Source organism: Lutra lutra, chromosome 5, assembly GCF_902655055.1.
Source record: "Lutra lutra chromosome 5, mLutLut1.2, whole genome shotgun sequence".
Taxonomy (NCBI): domain Eukaryota; kingdom Metazoa; phylum Chordata; class Mammalia; order Carnivora; family Mustelidae; genus Lutra; species Lutra lutra.
In genome coordinates this window covers 71,053,126-71,075,466 of record NC_062282.1, presented here as the reverse complement: position 1 = coordinate 71,075,466, position 22,341 = coordinate 71,053,126, and the positions used below count along the sequence as shown (strand labels likewise).

Genomic DNA, 22,341 nt, shown 5'->3' with positions numbered 1-22,341 from the left:
TTTTTGATAATAGCCATCCTGATGGGTATGAAGTGGTATCTTATTATGGTTTTGATTTGTATTTCACTAATAGCTAGTGTTATTGAGTATGTTTTTATGTGCTTATTGGCTGTGTGTCTGTCTTTTGGAGAAATGCCTGTTAAAAGTGTTGTGCCCATTTTTAAATTAGGTTTGTTGGTTGAAGTATAGGAGTTCTTTACATATTCTAGATACTAATCCTTTATCAGACATATGCTTGGCTGTATTTTTTCCCATTCCATGGGTAGTGTTTTCATTCTGTTGCCAGTGTCCTTTGGTACACAGCAGTTTTAATTTTATGTAGTCTAGTTTATTTCTTTTTTCTTTAGTTATCTGTACTTTTGAGTGTCATATCCAGGAAGTCATTGCCAAATTCAGTATCTTAAAGCTTTTACCCTATGTTTTTTCCTAAAAGTTTTATAGTGTTAACCCTTCTGTTTGGGTGTTTGATTAATGTACTGCATGTTTTGATATTTCAGTTTTTCGTGTTTGTAATTAGGCAAGTTCATTCATTCTTGAAAGATCTTTTTTTTAGTCTATGTTAAGCAACTATAGATAATGCAGCTTCTTGTTTCCTCTTTTACTTCCTCCCTTAGTCCTTGATTTTTTTTAGTATTTGTGGAATCAAAAGGAGAGACATAAGTAGATCATAGAACAGTGAATTATATCAGACTCAGTTATAAACCTAAAAATTCAGGCATTTTAGATCGGTTATGAATTGGAAGTTTTCTCCTTTTTTTAGTGACTTCTAATTGAACAAAAATGTTCCCAATCTGACTCTCTGTTAAAATTTCTTATAAAAATGTGAGTATGAAAGAAAAGCCAGTAGATTGCTAAATGAGATAACAGTTGATATGCATTTTTAGATTTACTTGATAAAACAGAAAAAGATACTTAGTCTACATTTAATTAGCAAGGACTCAAACTATGAATTTAATTATTTTTGTATTTTTTTAACTAAAAAAAATTTATTTTTAAGGTCTGTAGAAGAAAGCTTTAATCTGTCAGATGAAAGCTGTGGCCCTAACCCAGGAATTGTGAGAAAAAAGAAGATTGCAATTGGGGTAATCTTTTCATTATCCAAAGATGAAGATGAAAATAACAAATTTAATGAATTCTTTTTTTCACATTTTCCTCTCTTTGAAAGCCACATGAACAAACTAAAGAGTGCAATAGAACAGGTAAGCACAGTCATGTTGTTGGTTTGTTTATGTCCTTTATTTTCCTCTGAATCTTACTCTCCTTATTTAGTATTATGTTTATTCATTTGGCAGAAAAATTAACAGCCACAGTTGCAAGTACCCTACAAAGTGCTCTGGAGATGCAAAATAGACTTCAGCTCTTTTCAAGGAGCTTACTGCCTAATATATGTTACAAAGTCATTCATCCATTCATTGCAAGCAGTATTCTAGCAAGTGTAGGTAATATGGGAAAAAAGCAACACTCTAGACCTCATGAGGCAGCAAATAAACAAATGAATATATAAGTTTTATTTTATGATTATGATTATTTTTATTTTTACTTTTTTTTTTTTTTTTTTTTTTTTTTTTGAGAGAGAGAGCATGCATGCACAAGCAGAGAGAAAGGCAGAGGAAGAGGGAGAGAGAGAATGTTAAGCAGGCTCCACACCCAGCACAGAACCTCATGCAGGGCTCTGTCTCATGACCCTGAGATCATGACCTGAGCCAAAATCAAGAGTCAGACACTTAACCAATTAAGCCACCCAGGTGCTCCAAATATATGATTTTTGATGATAATAAAGGTTGTGGAGAAAAAGAAAATGGGTTTATAAGGAATGCTGGATGGAGACATTCTGATTTTTGTTGCCTAGTCATGATAGTTCCTGATAGAATGACATTTGATCCAGAGATATGGAAGAAGTGAGATGCAACTATATGAGGGAAGAACTTTCTAGGCAGGGGCAAAGGCCTGTGTCAGGAGTAACCCTGATGCTTGAGCAAAGTAAGGAGGCCAAAGTGGCTGGTTTAGAAGTAACTTCAGATTATGTACACACTTTTAGGATACCATCGCAAGGGCACTGGCATTTACTCTTAAGATGGGAAACCATTGGAGAGTTTCAAGTAGAGGAATGACAGCATTTATGAGGCTCACTCCTACTGCTTATGAAGAATAGACTTCTAGAGGCAAAGGTGGATGCTATGGGACCAAAATAGGAGACTATTGCAGTGATCCAGTGAGAGATGTTGGATACTCAAACCAGTTAGGTGATAGAATTGATGAGTAGTGGTTGGATTCTGGATATGTTTTGAAAATAGAGCTAATGAGATTAGTTGATGGACTCAATTGGCGTGTATGAGAAAGAGAACAGTACAGGTTGGCTTGAGATTTTTCACTTGAGCAGTAAGAAGGATGGAGTTGCCAGTAGTAAGATGGAACAGGTTGGGTAGAGGAAAGTCAGGTATTTGTTTGAAAGGCCTTTTGGACATCTAAGTGGTTATATGAGTCTAGAGTTCAGGAGACCAGGCTAGATAGTCATCAGTGCATTGATGATATTTAAAGACATGAAACTGAGGAATAGAAGAAAGGAGAGGAGATCCTACACTTGATCTGTGGAGCATTTCAGCAGTTAAAATTTGAAGAGTTGAGAAAGAACTGCAGAGAGGAATGGAATTGGCCATTCAAGTAATAGGAAAAACAAGAGAGAATACTTTTTTGAGGGGAGCCAAATGAAGAGAAAGATTTAAGAATGTAAGAGTAATAGTTGTGTCTCATGCTGCTGATAGTGGATATGATAAATTTATATACAAGTAAGAAAATTATGAATATAAGATAGAACATAAGAACAACTAAAAAAGACAAGCTCATAGGAAAAGAAGAGGACTTCCTTTTGAAAAGATGTTACATTTGGACTAGATCTTAAAGGATATGTAGGATTTTTTAAACTTAAAGCTTTGAAAATTGGATATAGCTGAATAGCAAGAAAATTGATAAACTTGCCACCCAAAAATAACTCTGTAACATTTTGCTTAAAGTCTTCCCAGGCCTTTTCTATGTATATTTTATTTTTACTCGATTGGGATTGTTCTGTGTCCATATTATTTTAATTATGTGCCTATTTTTAAAAACTCATCATTGTTAACATATACACTTCTCATGTCATTGTAAATTGTTCTTAAATATATTTGAGAGGATTTCCTCAAGTAACAGTTTTTCTATTAAGTCATTTTTACTCTTTCATAATTATAACTACACTGTAATTAATACTGTGGTGAAGTTTCCCTATTATTTTTAAGAGATTCCCAGGAAGTTAAAGTAACAAATCATTGGGAATAACTAAATTCTTAATCCCACTGACAGTATACAGAAGGGAAAGGATAGAAGAGGGGTAGTGCGTGGTATGGTTGACAGAATTTATGAGAACCGACTACAAAGATTCTAGAATGCTAGCCAGAAGTTTTGACTTTGTTGTTAAAGCCGTCTCCAAATTGTGCTTTCGGAAGATTAATTTAGCAGTATGTTTTTTTTTAAGAGAGTAGAATTCAGAAGGCTAGGGAGAGGAAGACCAATTAGAATGGTCTTGAAAACAGGATGCATTTTGGTAACCCAGCAGTGACTAAGTCTCCTCTGCCTCTAGAGAGTACACTGATGTTTGTTATTCACGTTAAATCGTCAGAGGACAAATAGATCATTAGCAGTACATCTTTACTTGAACAAATGAGTAATGGCCATTTTTGCTTTTTTCAGAAGTTAGACCTTGGTGACATTTTCTTCAGTTGGCAGCTGTCCCTTTTTGTAATCAGTGTTGCCAAAGTCAATACACATAATATTTAGCTGCGAATGAACTGACATTTTGAGTTACTGGGAGAATGGTTTGAAGTTTTGTATAAAATTTGAAATATTCAGGCAGTATAGAACTCATTATAGATTACTTTTTACATGTTTTAATGCTTTGACTATTTTATAACCAAAAAGCATACATTGCAGTCTTTATAGTTGTTTTAGTATTTGTTCAGCAAGTTTTAAATCTCATTTTCTTACTATAGCTGAAAGATAAAGCTTAATGGATGAGTATCTTTATATAAATAAACAGAACTTAATTTTAAAAGTTCTATAGCTGTTAATTAGTGATAGAATATCGTAAACAGTGGACCATCCAGAGAAGTTTTCTTTTAGGGTCAGTTTTGACAGTATCATTTATTTGGTTTTTTTTTTAAATGAAAATATATGGATTTTGTTTCTCGGTACCTTGGGAATTATTTTAAAGCTTATGTCACCTTTTGAGATCTATACTGTAATTGTACATTTTTACTGCTGATAAAGTTAAGACTAGTGTTTAGTTCTAGCTAAAGAATATTCACTCTTTTTTTTTTTTTAATAAATTGGGAATCTCAACAGTTTATGAAAACATAGTTTCGCATTTACCTTATGAAGTTTTTGAGGTGCATGAACATGATTTCTGGCCTTAAAGTAGTCTGACCTCTGAAATATATGTTTAAAATTTTTTAAATTGATTTTTAATTACATAAGTAATGCAGAAATCCGTTCTCTTTAAAATGTCTAAAAAAAGTTCTTTTTGACATTCACATCCTAATCCTGATCCACTTTTTGTCTCTCTAAAGCAAAGCCTCTCAACCTTGGCTAAATATGTTTTTAATAAAGAAAATATTATTAATAGCTTGAGATACTTTTCAGTAGAATCCTGATGTTTTAGATTTTTCAAAAGGTTTACTTAACAAGCTATTCTCTGTGAAAATGCTAGATGAAAATGCCATTGTTACTGAGTTATTGTATCTTGCTCTGTATGTTAAAAAAACAAAAACAAAAACAGAAAATGGTAGTTTTATGTAACCCAGAAACTGTTAATATCAGTTTTTTTTAATGTTAGTATTCTGCCATTTGACAGTTTCAGTAAGAGATTTAACATTTAAAAAATTTGAATTTTGTTATAACTGTTAATGATCAAAGGTGCAAAAAAGAAAGCCTCTGTAAATGTATGTACCTTCTTTACATGATGGTAGAGTGTTGTGGAAATAAGTGATTTTGTCCTTCACTTTTTTTTCCTCCCATTTTTTGCTTATGATCAGTGTAAGAATTAACTATTTCATTGCTTCCAAGGCTATGAAAATGAGCCGGAGATCAGCTGATGCCAATCAGAGGAGTTTGGCATATAATCGAATAGTTGATGCCCTAAATGAATTCAGGTACATATTCTCTAGCTTTTCATAATTTAGAGTTGTCTAGTAGTGTACACAGGAAGATTTATTTTTTTTTAGGTTTTTCTGATAAAATTATTTAAATTTCTTGGTCCCATGGACAAGAGAAGGTATAATTCACTAGGCCACTGGCTTCTGTTATTAAGTATCACTTGTTTTAGGGATTCAAGCATATTTGGGATTCATCAGGGGGCATGGTTTTAGTACCAAAGCATTACAGAAACAAATATGACTAGAGGAGGGAGACCCTTGTTCCCCAGAAACATGCTTTGTCCTCTCTCTTGGGTTAAGTGTATCACTTAAGGTTTATTATTACCAGTAGTTATGTATCTCAGAAAATCTGGCTACGTATTTGTTGTGGTCCCATATTGGGGCAGAGATCTGCTGGATTGTTGGTTTAAATGGACTATTACATTTTGGAGTGAGAGCCTCTTTTAGCTTGTGCTATTTCAGGATTGTTATGATGAAACTTTAGGCATGTCATACACAACCAGACACTCAGACACACACGGATACACACACATCTTTTGTTAATGGAGATGACTAAGGAGTGATGTGTCTAGTAAATTTGACAGTAAGGGAAAACCTATGTTTGTTTTCAACTTTGCTTGTTTTTTATTTTTCATTTTCCTCATACTATGTTAGATAAACCACAGTGGAAGTAAATCTGGTGTCTTTTTTTTTTTTTTAACTTCTCTCAAAATGAGAGACTGTATTGCCTCAATAATGTTCTGTGTGATTTTTGAAATTGAGTTATAGAGAAGTATTAAGTGGAAATTGCATGGTTAAAAATAACCTAACCAATATGGAGTATTTTATCATGTTTTTAATTTATTTAAATTGAAAACGTTTACTTTGTGGCTATTGTGTAATAATTATCCACTGGACTCAATTATTGAGAAAGATAAAATTTACTAGTCATTCACCTTTTATTTACTATAATTTTTAGGATAAAGGTATTAAAAGTAAGCTTAAAAATCTTCCATTTTTGTTCAGTAAACTCAGTGATGAGGGGAATAGAAAAACAAATTAGAGAAATCAGTTTTTCTTTTTTGGTCTTGGAAGGAAATAATTTGCACAAATGCAAATTATATTGGAACTGATGTTTCTGCTATTTTTATATTTTAGCATGTTAACTTCAGGCCTATCCTATGTTACTGAATGAACCATACTAACAAATACTGTAATAAATAAATAAATAAATAAATAAATTAAATAAATACTGAAACAAGATGGGATCAGGAGGGAGACAAACCATAAGAGACTCTTAATCTCACAAAACAAACTGAGGGTTGCGGGGGTGGGGGGATGTAGGGAGAGTGTGGTGGGGTTATGGACATTGGGGAGGGTATGTGCTATGGTGAGTGCTGTGAAGTGTGTAAACCTCACGATTCACAGACCTGTGCCCCTGGGGCTAATAATACATTATATGTTAATTAAAAAATAACAAAGAATTCAAATTGTTATCTTTCAGGTGCTGTTTATAATTAAAACATTATAATAAATGTTTCTTATAGATGAAGTATATGGAAAATAAAAATTATTCCCTCAGCATTTCTTGATGGAATTTAGAACAATTTTTTAAAAAGATTTATTTATTTATTTATTTATTTATTTATTTTAAAAGATTTTTTATTTTTTTTATTTATTTGACAGACAGAGATCACAAGTAGGCAGAGAGGCAGGCAGAGAGAGAGGAAGGGAAGCAGGCTCCCTGGTGAGCAGAGAGCCCGATGCGGGACTCGATCCCAGGACCCTGAGATCATGACCTGAGCCGAAGGCAGAGGCTTAACCCACTGAGCCACCCAGGCGCCCAGATTTATTTATTTTATTTTAAAGCGAGAGCACGCGCACACATGCTATGTGTGCACATAATTGGGGGGGTTAGGGGGAGAGGGATTGAGAGAATCTCAAGATGACTGTGTGCTGAGCGCTGAGCTGGACGCGGGGCTCCATCTCACAACCTTGACTGAGATCATGACCTGATCCAAAATCAAGAGTTGGACACTTAACCGTTCAAGCAGCCCAGGTGCTCCACAGTAGTTCTTAAAGTTAGGTAGTAGGAGCCCTCCAACTCTGTTCATCCCCTTCATTTTATGTTGGTTATTATGCGTCTTTTTGCCTCTTCATATAAACTTTAGAATCACTTTGTTGATATCTGCAAAATAACTCGCTGTGATTTTGATTGAGATTGTATTGAATTTCTAGGTCATATTGGGAAAAAGTGGCATCTTAGCAATAGAGTCTTCCTATACATGAACATGGAATATCTCTCCATTTATTAGGTATTCTTTAATTCCTTAAATCAGTTTTTTTATATTTCTTTTTTTTCTATAGATCTTATACTTTTGATGGGGAGGAGAAAGGGGCAGAGGAAAAGAGAGAATTTTAAGCACACTCTACGCCCAGTGCCTAACCCTGACACAGGGCTTGATCTCATGACCAAGCCAGAATCATGAATTGGGCACTTAACTGACTGACCCAACCAGATGCCCCAGATCTTGTACATTTTTAAAGATTATTACCTAAGTATTTCAGGGTGAGGGTTTTTTTGGTATTAACATAAATGATACTGTGTTTATAATTTCAAATTTCAACTGTTTGTTGCTGGGATATAAGAAAGCAATGAGCTTTTGTATATATGTGTATATATTTTTTGAAGTATAGTTGACATCCAGTGTTACATTAGTTTCATGTCTACATCATTATGATACGACAGTTCTACATATTTCTCACTGTTCACCATGGTAAGGTAGTCACATCAGTGCTATCAGCAATATTATTGGCTATACTCCTATGCTGTACTTTTCATCTTTGTGACCTTTTTATTTGTAACTTTAAATTGGCTCTTCTTAACCACTTCACCTATTTCAACCATCTCCCCACATGATCCTCTGTGGCAACCACCAGTTTATTCTCTATTTATGAGTTTGTTTCTGTCTGTTCATTTATTTTGTTTTGTTTTGTTTTTAGATTTTACTTATAAGTGAAATCATGCATACTTTTTTGATTTATTTCACTTTGCCTAACACTCTCTAGGTCCATCCATGTGTCCCTGACCTTTGTATAGTAACCTTAGCTGTGACCTTGCTGTAATCACTTGTTAATTCCAGCAGAGTTTTGGGTGTTGGTTTTTTCTTCCGTTCCCTTCCCTTCTCCTTCTCCTCCCTTCCCCTTCCCCGCCCTTCCCCATCCCCTCCCTGCTTCCCCTCCTCTCCCCTATTCTCCTTCTTCCCTCCCTTCTTCCCTTCCCTGCTTCCCCTCTTCCTCTCCTATCCTTTCCTTTTTTTTTTTTTAAATAGAGCCCCAGACTGTGTTTTTATTGTCTTTTAGCAGTATTTTGTTAAAATGGTCCAGTGGTGAGGTGTTGGGCATGGGGGAGGAAGTATTTTATAATCTTGTGATCAAATCGTAGTTTTTTTTTTAATGAGCTTGAATTCCTGGATTTTGACCTTCAGAAGGGTTTCTTGGTCTTTATTTTGCTCCTAATACATGATTGTGGAAGGCCAGTAACAATTGAGTTGTCTAAATGCCCATTTCTTAGGTCAGATAAGACACTAGTATAGTTGGACTTGGACTCTTGGAGGGCAGATGTTTGTTTTGGAGAATGCCCTCGGTGTACTTAAAAATTGTTAGAATTCTGGGGCGCCTGGGTGGCTCAGTGGGTTAAGCTGCTGCCTTCGGCTCGGGTCATGATCTCAGGGTCCTGGGATCGAGTCCCGCATCGGGCTCTCTGCTCAGCAGGGAGCCTGCTTCCTCCTCTCTCTCTGCCTGCCTCTCTGCCTGCTTGTGATCTCTCTCTGTCAAATAAATAAATAAAATCTTTAAAAAAAAAATTGTTAGAATTCCTCCCTATCTGAAACACAAAAGGATGTTTCTTTGATCCTCATTGTGGAAATCTGATGGTACTCCCTTAAAGTGTGGCAGTCTTCCTAAAACTGGTACCCAAGGAGTTTTTTGTTTTTTTTTTAAGATTTTATTTATTTGATAGAGATCACAAGGAGAGAGAGAGAGAGAATGAGAGGGGAGGAAGCAGGCTCCCTGCCTAGCAGAGAGCCCGATGTGGGACTCGATCCTGGGACCCTGAGATCATGACCTGAGCTGAAGGCAGAGGCTTAACCCACTGAGCCACCCAGACAGCCCTCCAAGGAGTTTTTTAATCATTCAGTGGTAGTTCATATTTATTGTGCCACCAAATTCATCAGTTACTTTTTAAGTGTTCCTACCAGTTATTGGCCTACCAGTTACAGAAGCATTTGCTTCAGGAAAGGTGGTCTTAGCTATGATTCTTGTTTAGTTTTAGGGGTGATGTTTTATCCTCAGACCTCAATTCTGTGATGTAGCTAAGAAAAGTCATTGATTTTCAGTTTGTTCAGCCTTTTTCTTTTGAGGAGTAAAGTGATGAGATGACTTCCAGGCTCTTTACATTTTGGCTAGGATTGGAAGTTCAGATATTTTTTAATCAATATTTTTATGTAAGAGTACACTGAATTGAAATAGAATTGGAATACTTCCATTTAGATAAAACTCAAATTGATTTTGTTTGGAAGTTAAATTATATTAAATAACACTGATTAGAAAGAAAAATATGGTGCTGAGCTAATAACCAGGCAAACATAATGAAAACTGTTTCCCAAACTCCTAGAGGTCTAGAGCCTTGCATTTTTATTTCACAGTCTGTTTGGGAATTACTAGCTTAAACTGTTTTCAAGGAGAAAAATTGCCAAACCTATACTACTACAATGCTAGGTATATTTGCAATCCTGCATTGTACAGCAGTTTCAGCTGTACAGCCCTGAGAGAGGATGTCCGAGTCAGCATTTGAGAATAATTTTACTTTGAAATAATGAGTTTCTGGGCTTAGAAATTCTTCAGAGAGATTATATGCAGTGGGAAAAGTTCTTATGTTTCATTGGAACCAAGACATGTTGAACCTAATACCATATTAAGTTAAAACATTATTAGCTGGGTACAGTGGTTTTTTATGTATTTCTCATGGTTTATGACAGCTTTGCTCTTCACACATTCCCTTGTAGCCTAGTTCGTCTGTATTTACATAGCTGGAAAGTTTTACTTTAATTGCATAACCCAGAAAAAGAATTCTAGAGTGATTTCTCTTTGAGAAACCTGTAAACTATGCCTTTGTCATGGAAATGAGTGGTTTTGAGAAGTATGAAAAGTTTTAATCTTTTCAATTTCTTTTTCTTTCTTTTTTTTTTTTTTAAAGATTTTATTTATTTATTTGACAGACAGAGATCACAAGTAAGCAGAGAGGCAGGCAGAGAGAGAGAGGAGGAAGCAGGCTCCCTGCAGAGCAGAGAACCCGATGTGGGGCTCGATCCCAGGACCCTGGGATCATGACCTGAGCCGAAGGCAGAGGCTTTAACCCACTGAGCCACCCAGGCGCCCCTAATCTTTTCAGTTTCTAAATTTAATCTGTAGTTTGCCTGAAAGTTCATCCAAAGATTCTTAAGAAGTTTGCTTTTCCTCAAATGGATAATATAACTTTAAAGTAAAAGAAATGTGCTATGAATGATTGGGTATTTTGTTAATAATATTTTAAAATTTTTATTGTTTTATTTGTATTGTTCAGTTGACTTTAGACTGGAATTATTACAAATATGTGTTTGAATAATTCTTTTTGCTTATATGCCTTAAAGAATTCTGCAGTATTCCGAGTTTCACATTTTGCAGTATTACAAAGCAGTCAGTACTTGCCTGTGCACTTGGAAATGTTACTTTCCGTTATTGGATTGATAGTTTCTTCTCTGCAGTCACAGACGTTGTGGAAAAAGGCCAAGTGTCCCTATTTGAGTTCTGAGGAAACTGTCATCATAGATCCAGCTGAGGTTACCAGCATAGTAAATATTGTCAGAAAATTCATTCCTAGTAGAACACCTATGAATTAATTGGCATGTTATTAGGTAATCTATATGGCCTAGCTTTAGAATTTTAATATTGCCTGAATTTACAGTATGTGTGAGTTATAAAATCATTGCATATGTGTGATTGTGTACCTTTCCTTTTATACTAGTTTGATTATTTTACTTCAGTTACTATACAGATATGAAAGACTAAGTCAGTTAAGCTTTCTTACATAATCTTAAAAATACTTTTTAAGGGGCACCTGGGTGGCTCAGTGGGTTAAATGTCTCACTTTACTTCAGGGTGTGATTTCAGGGTGTGACATGGGATTGAGCTCCCTGTCAGGCTCCACCCTCAGCGGGGAGTCTGCTTCTCCCTGTCCCTCTGCCCTCCCCCATAAATAAATAAAACTTAAAAAAATACTTTATAAACTTTAAAGGTCTGTCAGTAGAAGTACTTCAATATATACATTTGATCCTCATTATATACAGTTTGTGTATTTGTGAATTCACCTACTTGCTGAAATTTATTTATAGCCTCAAACTATACTCACAGTGATTTTATGATCATTTGTAACAAGTGCAGAGCAGTGAAAAATTGGAATAGCCGGATACATTCCTAGATGAGTTGAACAAAACAGTGCTCTGCCTTCTTGTTTCAGAACTTATTCTGTTAACAAGTATCCGACTGAAATGTATTTTGTGGCTGGGTTTCTTTTCACATTTTACACCTTTTTGTTGTAGTTTAAGATTGCTTTTATTTATTTATTTTTTATTAACATATAATAGATTGTTTGTTTCAGGGATACAGGTCTGTGATTCATCAGTCTTATACAATTCATGGCACTCACCATAGCACATACCCTCCCCAGTGTCCATCACTCAGCCATGCCATCCCTCCCACCCCATCCTCTCCAGCAACCCTCAGTTTGTTTCCTAAGATTAAGAGTCTCTTATGGTTTGTCTCCCTCTCTGGCTTCACCTTGTTTCATTTTTTCCTCCCTTCCCCTCTGATCTCTGTCCTATTTCTCAAATTCCTCATAGTAGCAAGATCATATGATCATTCTTTTTCTCTGACTTATTTTGTCTAGCATAATACCCTCTAGTTCCATCCATGTCATTGCAAATGGCAAGATTTCATTTTTTTGATGGCTGCAGAATATTTGTGTATGTGTGTATACACACACACAACATATATACACTGCAACTTCTTTATCCGTTTTTCTATTGATGGACATCTAGGCTCTTTCCATAGTTTGGATATTGCAGACATTGCTGGTATAAACATTGGGGTGCGTGTGCCCCATCAGATCACTACATTTGTATCTTTGGGGTAAATACCCAGTGGTGTGATTGCTAGATCCTATGGTAGCTCTATTTTCAACTTTTTGATGAACCTCCATACTGTTTTCCAGAGTGTCTGCACCAGCTTGCATTTCCACCAACAGTGTAGGAGGGTTCCCCTTTTTCCACATCCTCGCCACATCTGTCGATTCCTGATTTAATATTTTAGCCATTCTGACTGGTGTGAGGTGGTATCTTATGGAGGTTTTGGTTTATATTTCCCTGATGCTGAGTGATGTTGAGCATTTTTTCATGTGTCTGTTGGCCATTTGGATGTTGTCTTTGCAGAAATGTCTGTTCATGTCTTTTGACCATTTCTTGATTGGATTATTTATTCTTTGGGTGTTGAGTTTGATAAGGTCTTTACAGATTTTGGACTAGCCCTTTATCTCATTTCCAAATATCTTCTCACATTCTGTCAGTTGTCTTTTGGTTTTGTTGACTGTTTCCTTTGCTGTGCAAAAGCTTTTTATCTTGTTGAAGCCTCAGTAGTTCATTTTCACCCTTATTTCTCTTGCCTTTGGTGATGTTTCTAGGAAGAACTTGCTAGTCAAAGATTGTTGCCTGTGTTCTTCCTAAGGATTTTGATGGATTCCTGTCTCATATTTAGGTCTTTCATCCATTTTCAGTCTACTTTTGTGTGTGGTGTAAGGAAATGGTCCAGCTTCATTTTTCCGTTGTCCAGTTTTCCCAACACCATTTGTTGAAGAGACTGTCTTTTTTCCATTGGACATTCTTTCCTTCTTTGTCGAAGATCAGTTGACCGTAGAGTTAAGGGTCCATTTCTGGGCACTCTGTTCTGTTCCATTGATCTAGGTGTCTGATTTTGGGCCAGTACTGTTCTGTCTTGATGATTACAGCTTTGTAATAGAGCTCAAAGTCCAGAATTATGATGTCACCAACTTTGGTTTTCTTTTTCAACATTCCTTTGGCTGTTCGGGGTCTTTTCTGGTTACATAGAAATGTTAAGATTATTTGTTCCATTTTGTTGAGAAAAGTTGATGATATTTTGATAGAGATTGCAATGAGTGTAGATTGCTCTAGTTAGCACAGACAATTTCACAATATTTATTGCAATCCATGAGCATGGAACGGTTTTCCATTTCTTTATGTCTTAATTTCTTTTCATGAGTATTCTATAGTTTTCTGAGTACAGATTCTTTGCCTCTTTGGTTAGGTTTATTTCTAGGTGTCTTATGGTTTGGGGTGCAGTTGTAAATGGGATCAACTCTTTAATTTCTCCTTCCTCTGTCTCAGTTAGTGTATAGAAATGCAACTGATTTCAGTGCATTAATTTTATATCCTGACACTTTACTGAATTCCTGTATGAGTTGAATCAGTTTTGGGGGTAGAGTCATTTGGGATTTCCTCGTAAAGTATTATATCACCTGCAAAGAGTGAGCGTTTGATGACTTCTTTGCTGATTCAGATGCCTTTTATTTGTTCTTGTTGTCGGATTGCTGAGGCTAGGACTTCTAGTACTACATTGAATAGCAGTGGGGATAGTGGGCATCCCCTAAGGCTGTGTTCCTGACCTTAGGGGAAAAGCTCTGTTTTTCCCCATTGAGAATGCTATTCGTTGTGGGTTTTTCATAAATGGCTTTCAGAATACTGAGGTATGTACCTTCTGTCCCTACACTGTGAAGAGTTGTAATTAAGAATAGATGCTGTACTTTGTCAGATGCTTTTTCTGCATCTATTGAGAGTATCATTTGGTTCTTGTTCTTTCTTTTATTAATGTATCACATTGATTTGTGGATGTTGAACCAATCTTGCAAGCCAGGAGTAAATCCTACGGGGTCGTGGTGAATAATCCTTTTAATGTACTGTTGCTCCTGTTGGCTAGTATTTTGCTGAGAATTTTTGTATCCATGTTCATCAGGGATATTAGTCTGTGATTCTCTTTTTCTGTTTTTGGAATCAAGGTAATGCTGGCTTCATAAAATGAGTTTGGAAGTTTTCCTTCCATTTCTATTTTTTGGAATAGTTTCAGGAGGCTAGGTATTAATTCTTCTTTAAATGTTTGGTAGAATTCCCCTGGAAGCCTTCTGGCCCTGGGCTCCTATTTGTTAGGAGATTTTTTATTAACAATATGCTTCAGTTTCCTTACTGTTTATTGGTCTGTTCTGGTTTTCTCTTTCTTCCTGGTTCAGTTTTGGTCATTTATACGTCTCTAGGAATGCATCCATTTCTTCCCAATTGTCCAATTTGCTGGTGTGTAGTTGCTGATAATGTGATCTTATAATTGTTTGTATTTCTTTGGTGTTGGTTGTGATCTCTCCTCTTTCATTCATGATTTTATTAATTTGGGTACTTTGTCTTTTCTTTTTGATAAGTCTGGCCAGGGATTTATCACTCTTACTAATTCTTTCAAAGAAAATATGCAGGGAATGATCCTAATCTTTTGGTACCAGTTGAGACCTGATTTGTGACCCAGGATGTGATCTGTTCTGGAGAATGTTCCATGTGCACTAGGGAGGAATGGGTATTCTGTTGCTTTGGATGGAATGTTCTGAATGTATCTGTGATGTCCTTCTGGTCCATTGTGTCATTTAAAGCCTTTATTTGATCTTTTGTTTAGATGATCTGTCCATTTCAGTGGGGGGGATTGTTAAAGTCCCATACTATCATTGTATAATTGTTGATGTGTTTCCTTGATTTTGTTATTAATTGGCTTACATAATTGCTGCTCCTATGTTTGGGGCATAAATATTTAAAATTATTAAATCTTGATGGATAGAACGTTTAAGTATGATATCTCTTAATCTCTTATTATAGTCTTTGGTTTAAAATCTAATTTGTTTTAAGGATTCCCATCCCAGCTTTCTTTTGATGTCTGTTAGCATGGTAAATTGTTTTACACCCCCTCTCTTTAAATCTGGAGGTGTCTTTGAGTCTAAAATGAGTTTCTTAGAGACAGCATTAGCGATGGGCCTTTGATTGGGGCATTTAGCCCATTTACATTCAGGGTAACTATCGAAAGATATGCATTTTGTGCCATTGTATTGCCTGTAAGGTGACTGAGACTGTTATTGTCTCTGTTCCATTCTATTCTATATTACTTTTAGGCTCTCTCTTTGCTTTGGTGGACCCCTTTCAATATTTGCTTAGGGCTGGTTTGATGTTCACAAATTCTTTTAGCTTTGTGTGTGTGTGGTTTTTTTGTTTGTTTGGTTTGGTTTGGTTTGTTTTTTTGTCGTGGGAGCTTTTTATCTATCTTTCTATTTCCACTGGCACCCTAGGTGGAAATAGTATTCTTGGCTGCATATTTTTCTTATTTAGTGCTCTGAACATATCATGCCAGTCCTTTCTGGGCCGCCAGGTCTCTGTGGATAGGTCTGCTGCCAATCTAATGTTTTTATTTTTATAGGTTAACAGACCTTTTGTCCCGAGCTGCTTTCAGGATTTTCTCTCTTTCTCTCTCTCTCTCTCTCTTTTTTTAAAGATTTTATTTATTTATTTGACAGAGATCACAGGCAGAGAAGCAGGTAGAGAGAGAGAGGAAGAGAAGCAGGCTCCCTGCTGAGCAGAGAGCCTGATGCAGGGCTCGATTCCAGGACCCTGAGATCATGACCTGAGCTGAAGGCAGAGGCTTTAATCCACTGAGCCACCCAGGCACCCCAGGATTTTCTCTTTTTCACTGAGACTTTTAAGTTTTACTATTAAATGATGGGGTTGACCTATTTTTAATAATTTTGAGGGGATTTTGATGCCTGTTTCCTTCCCCAAATTAGGGAAGTTCTTTGCTATAATTTGCTCCAATATACCTTCTGCCCCCTTCTCTCTTCTTCTTTTAGGATCCCATTATTCTAATATTTTGTCTTCTGGTATCACTTATCTCTCAGATTCTCCCCTCGTGATGCAGTAGTTTTTCATCCTCTTTTTCTCAGCTTCTTTATTCTCCATCATTTGGTCTTCTAGATCATTCTCTCTTCTGCCTCATTTATCCTAGCAGTTAGAGCCTCCATTTTTTATTGCACCTCATTAATAGCCTTTTTTATTTTGACTTGGTTAGATTTTACTACTTTTATTTCTCCCGAAAGGGATTCTTTAGTATCGTCTATGCGTTTTTCAGGCCCAGCTAGTATCTTTATAATTGTTATTTTAAACTTTAGTTCCAACATCTTACTAATGTTCATATTGATTAGGTCCCTGGCAGTATCACCTCTTATTCTTTTTTCTGAGGTGAGTTTTTCCATTTTGTTGTCATATCCATAGAAGAAGAGATGAATGAGAGAACAAAATGTTAAAAGGGTAACAATGGCCCCAGAAAAATGTACACTAAACAAATCAGGAGAGATCTGAAACATGGGGGAAAAGAAAGGGAAAAAGAAAAAAAAAAGAATATGATCAGGCCGGTGAATAGAACAGAGCTACACACTAGATTTTGGGTATATTTTGCTCTGTTAGAAGAAACTGTGTTCTAAAATTTTAAAGAAAAACTTATATACATATAAAAATAAGGGTAAATATGATGAAAGGATGGAATATGACTGTAAAGATGAAAATTTAAAAATATTTTAAAAGAAATTGATAGGATCTTGTTGGAAAAAGAAAAAAATTTTTAAAAAAATGTAAAAAAAAAAAAAAGAGAGAATGTTATCATGCAGGAGATTTGAACAAAGCCATACACTAGATTTAGGAATTCAGTGTTTATTTTGGTCATTTAGAAGAAACTGTATTCCAAAACTTTAAAGAAAGAAAAATAATGTATATACAAGTTTTTCATAGACACACACACACACACACACACACACACACACACACACAGTTAAATACAATGAAGGGATAGACTATGTAAAAATTAAAATGAAAAGAAGATTTTTAAAAAGGAATTTATAAGATAAGATGCTGGTTGAACAACTCAAGAAAATAGAAAAAGAGCAAAATAAAGAAAAATTTAAAAATTAACTTTGAAAAAAGAATCATGGGGGAAAAAACCATGAATTCTATGTGCTGTATTCCCCTAGTACTGGAGTTTTGCAGTTCTCATTGACTGGATAGACTTTCTTTTGGCTGGATGTTCTTGATGATCTTCTGGGGGAGGTGCCTCTTACAGTGATCCTCATATATCTTTGTCCCAGGCGGAATTGCACTGCCCTTTCCTGGGGACAGGCTAAGTAATCTGCTAGGGTTTGCTCTTGCAGCTTTTGTTCCATGGAAGCTTTCCGTACAGCTTTGGAGGACGAGAATGAAAATGGCGGCCTCCCAGTTTCTGGCCCCAGAGGAGCCGAAAACTTGGGGCCCATGCCCTTCCGTCAGCATTCAGAGAAAACCAGTCAATCATGCCTCCGGCCACACTCCTTGCTCACCTGGCCTGTGTCTGAGCATTTATTTCTCTGGCACACAACCCCATCTGGAGTTTCCAAACCCAGCAGATTCCTGCAGTGCACTCCCGTGCCACTCCTCCCAGGGCGAAGAAGGGGAATCTCCTGGATCTGCTGCTTGTTGGGTCCCTGCTCAATGAGTAGTGGCCCAGCTGTGCCACAGATCATGGTTTATGGCATCCTCTAGCTGGCAGCCCTCTCCTTGGCTGCAGCTTTGCTCTGATACTTGGGAGCTCTTCCACACTTAGGCACCCCTCATCTTTCTATGACCTGAGGGTCTTGAGACCACACTGTCCCAGCGAGGGTTCCACTCCCTAGCTTAGCCACGGGAGAGACCTCCCTCAGGGGAGCAGACTTCTAAAAGTTCCAATTTTGTGCTCCATTGCTCTATCACTTGCTAGGAGCCGGCTGATGAAGGCTCTCTCCCCCTGCAGTCTGTCTTCCCAAATATCACTTCAGAGTCACTTCTCTGCACATCCTACCTTCCAGAAAATGGTCACTCTTCTGTTTATAAAATTGCTGTTATTCTTTTCTTTGATTTCCTGTTGCGTTGCACATCCTACCTTCCAGAAAATGGTCCCTTTTGTGTTCATAAAATTGCTGCTATTCTTTTCTTTGGTCACCTGTTGCATTTGTAAATGTTCAGAATGGTTTGAGAACTATCTAGCTGAATTCCTGATACTAGACAAAATTTAGGTCTCCTACTCCTCCACCGTCTTGCCCTCTGCCCTCTGGCATTTTGCACTGTTGGTTAGTAATTTTGCTATTAAAAATCATCCCCTGGTGTACTGCTGAAATGCTATCTAATGTTCCAAAGTGCAAGAAAACGATGATGTGCTTTACAGAGAAAAGACATGTGAGCTTCCTTCAGGCATAAGTTATAACACTATTGGCTATGAATTCAGTGTTAATGAATCAGTAGTAAATTATTAAGGTGTCTTTAAACAGAAACCCACATAAAAAAGGGTTATGTATTGAAAGGCTGATAAAAATGTTGATGAGAGACTTGATAGGAATTCGACCATGTATTTTCCTTAGGAACAGTATTTCATTGCTCACTGCTTCTTTGTTTGCCTCAGCTTTATAGGACATTACTGCAAATAATGAGGATCCATCATACTTAATTTTAAAATTAACTTATTAAAAGTTAGCAATTAGACAATTATCAAAGTATGTATTTATCTGATACCAGATGATTAATGATTTTGGGGTAGTTGAGAAGAGGAAGGAAATGATTCACATGCATGCAGAAGCCATGAAATGTAGAGAAACAGGAACCATGTTTAGTTTGGAGCCACAAAGATGAGTTTCTTGTATTCTCCCTATGACTTTTGTGCATATCAAAGAAAACTAAATCAGGTCCACAGTTCCCTTCCAGTTAAAGGAGTCTTTCTTTAGGATCAGTCAGGAAAAAAAAAGGGTCATATGACTAAAAATTCATGCTTACCACTGAAAATTAGGGAATAATCATTAGGGGAGAAGAAAGCCCTATTAATTCTAGATTGCCGATGACAACATAGAGTTGTATATAATGAGAAGCACTATTGCATAATTAATTTCCTTGCCTTCTTTACATTTGATATACCCTGAGGTCATAGTACTTAGCCTTAAACACCAAAACTCTAGAACTAATGATTTCAGTGGACCACTATACTAATGTTAGTGAACTGGTTCTGACCTATGACACATGGACTTGTAGTAGTCACAAATATGCTTAAGAAACTCATGGAGAACAAATTGATCATCTCATTCACTCATGTATATAGTGTTTCTTGTAATTATAAAGTATATTTACATGGTTAAGAAACAAAACATGGGGGCACCTGGGTGGCTCAGTGGGTTAAGCCTCTGCCTTCGGCTCAGGTCATGATCTCAGGGTCCTGGGATCGAGCCCCGCATCGGGCTCTCTGCTCAGCGGGGAGCCTGCCTCCCCCTCTCTCTGCCTGCCTCTCTGCCTACTTATGATCCTTGTCTGTCAAATAAATAAATAAAATCTTTAAAAAAAAAAAAAAAGAAAAAAGAAAAGAAACAAAACATGCCCAGAAATCTAGTAATGAAGAAGAAATGGAACTCTGTCCTATCTCTCCCATCCTCATTCTTACTTCCCAAGAACATTATTTTTTTTTTTTAAGATTTTATTTATTTGACAGACAGAGATCACAAGTAGGCAGCGAGACAGGCAGAGAGAGAGGGAAGCAGGCTCCCTGCTTAGCAGAGAGCCCGATGCAGGGCTCCAGCCCAGGACCCTGAGATCATGACCCAAGCCGAAGGCAGAGGCTCGACCCACTGAGCCACCCAGGTGCCCCCCAAGAACATTATTTTTAACTGTTACCTATTCTGTTATTTACCTCCACATTATTAAGCAATATACTTAATGCAGTTATTTCTTGATTTATCAGTCTTGGAGCATATTTATTTCCTGCCATGACTTTATACTTGCCCATTGGTTATTAAGCTTCAGTATAGCTCTAGCACTAGCTTGTCTTTCAGTTCTGGTAAATTTTCTACTTTCTTATCTATTTTCCTCTGTCTTCTCTCTCTTGAGTTTATTTTGTTAGTAAAAAACATGTTCTTTCATGTTTCCCTTTTTCTGAATGTATTATTTATTATTTCCTCTATGAGTCCTTTTGTGTGAGTGAGAGAGTGTGTGTGTGTGTGTGTGTGTGTGTGTGTGTTTCCGTTTTTCTGTTTGTGTTCCTCTCTCCTTGGAGGCTTTTCCCTTGTTTTTTTTTTTTTTTTTTAAAGATTTTATTTATTTATTTGTCATAGAGAGAGAAGCGAGAGTGAGCACAGGCAGACAGAGTGGCAGGCAGAGGCAGAAGCAGGCTCGCTGCCAAGCAAGGAGCCCGATGTGGGACTCGATCCCAGGACGCTGGGATCATGACCTGAGCCGAAGGCAGCTGCTTAACCAACTGAGCCACCCAGGCGTCCCATTTCCCTTGTATTAATATTGTGGTTGCCCATCTGTAGTTGAGAGCAAAGTACTAAAATACGAGTTGGGAGTTCTGTGCATGATTAGGTACAAACTGAAGAACTTTAGGGCAGTGTTTCTTAACCTGTTTTCATTATCACTTCATGAAGGGGCATATTTAAGACATTTTCTTCTCCTAATTGCTGTCCCTTCTTCCCATGACATTTTAATGCCACAAGGACTTACTGTGTATGTTTATATATTCTGAAGGATTCAAATATCAGGAAGGTTTGGGCCCTGTTTCTTCTCAGACTAGGCAGTTGCTACATCTGCTCTTCTGTCTATAGTCATTCTTTGGGAAAATAGGTTATAGAAAGGGATCACCAACCATTTACAGACCTTGAATTAATCTCCCATTTTATAGTCCTGAATAACTCCTGTCCTCAACTTAACTTGTGTGTCCTGAGCCTCTTCTTGTGTCAGTGAAGCAGATTAGCTCCTTTATGTACTCATCCATCCCCTTCTTTGAGGACTATAAACCTGTATGTTCATCTACCTTACCACTTCACTTAGCATTCCTCTCATGTTTTGAGTTGCATAATTTTATTAATCTGTAATTTAAATTTTAAATAAGAGTACTCTCCATTTTTTTTTAAGATTTTATTTATTTATTTGACAGATCACAAGTAGGCAGAGAGGCAGGCAGAGAGAGGAGGAAGCAGGCTCCCCGCTGAGCAGAAAGCCCGATGCGGGGTTTGATCCCAGCACCCCGAGATCATGACCTGAGCCGAAGGCAGAGGCTTTAAACCACTGAGCCACCCAGGCGCCCCAAGAGTACTCTCCATTTTTATTTATTACAGTAATTTATCTTTTCAAATCTTTAACGGATGTTCATTTGAGATATCAGAATGGAAAGGAGGTAAACCCTGATGTTTGCTTTTCCATCTTATCTAAACATCCTTAATAGGCTTTAGCATTTAGCATTTTCACATATTCCTAGTTGATATTTGGATCATATTCTTTCTATAAAATACCTTTAACTCTCACCATTCATTTATTTTAAAGTTCTCAGCCATGATATTATGCCCTACCAAGAATTCATTAATGTGACCCTTGTTTATCACTTTTATCAGTTATGTTGTGTTCATACTTGGTCAAGATTCAATACAACTTGTACAGGCAAGAGAATTCTTTCGTCTTTTTGGGATTCTAGGTGTTAGAGAATTATGCTGAAGTAGGTATTCGAGCTTGCAGGAATCTCAGAGAACTTCCTAGAGTTGTACTTTCTAATATAGTAGCCATTAACCACATGTGGATATTTAATTTAAATAAAATTAAATAAAATTTAAAATTCAGTTCATCAGACTGACCGGATTTCATGTTCAGTAACCTTATGTGGCTAGTGGCTGCCGTCTTGGATAGCATAGATACAGAGCATTCCTACCTCTGCCAAAAGTTCTGTCGTATGGCACTGTTATAGAAAGTAGAAAATGCAGCACCATTCTGTATCTTCCAAGAGATAACTAGTTTTTTAAGCCTCAACTTTGTAGGAGTTGCTTAATATAGTGAGTGTGTAGGACTTGGCTGAATAGGTATTAACGTAGGAGGAAAATGATATCTTAGAGATATCCATGAAGCTTTAAGGAGAAAGTGCAAGTCATGGGACTAGCTATTGTCTAAGTAAATGCAAGAGACAGCCAGAA

The 22,341-nt window shown here is 36.7% G+C and overlaps 1 protein-coding gene across 5 annotated transcripts in view; it reads left to right on the top strand.

Annotated features, from left to right (window-relative positions):
* FNIP1 (folliculin interacting protein 1) overlaps positions 1-22,341 on the top strand; it is a 153,758-nt gene that overhangs the window by 97,736 nt on the left and 33,681 nt on the right. For all 5 annotated transcript variants that reach the window (XM_047729933.1, XM_047729934.1, XM_047729931.1 and 2 more), the window contains 2 exons: positions 998-1,199; positions 5,095-5,180. In XM_047729933.1, the coding sequence (XP_047585889.1) occupies positions 998-1,199; positions 5,095-5,180 (288 nt within the window). The remainder of the gene's footprint in view (positions 1-997; positions 1,200-5,094; positions 5,181-22,341) is intronic.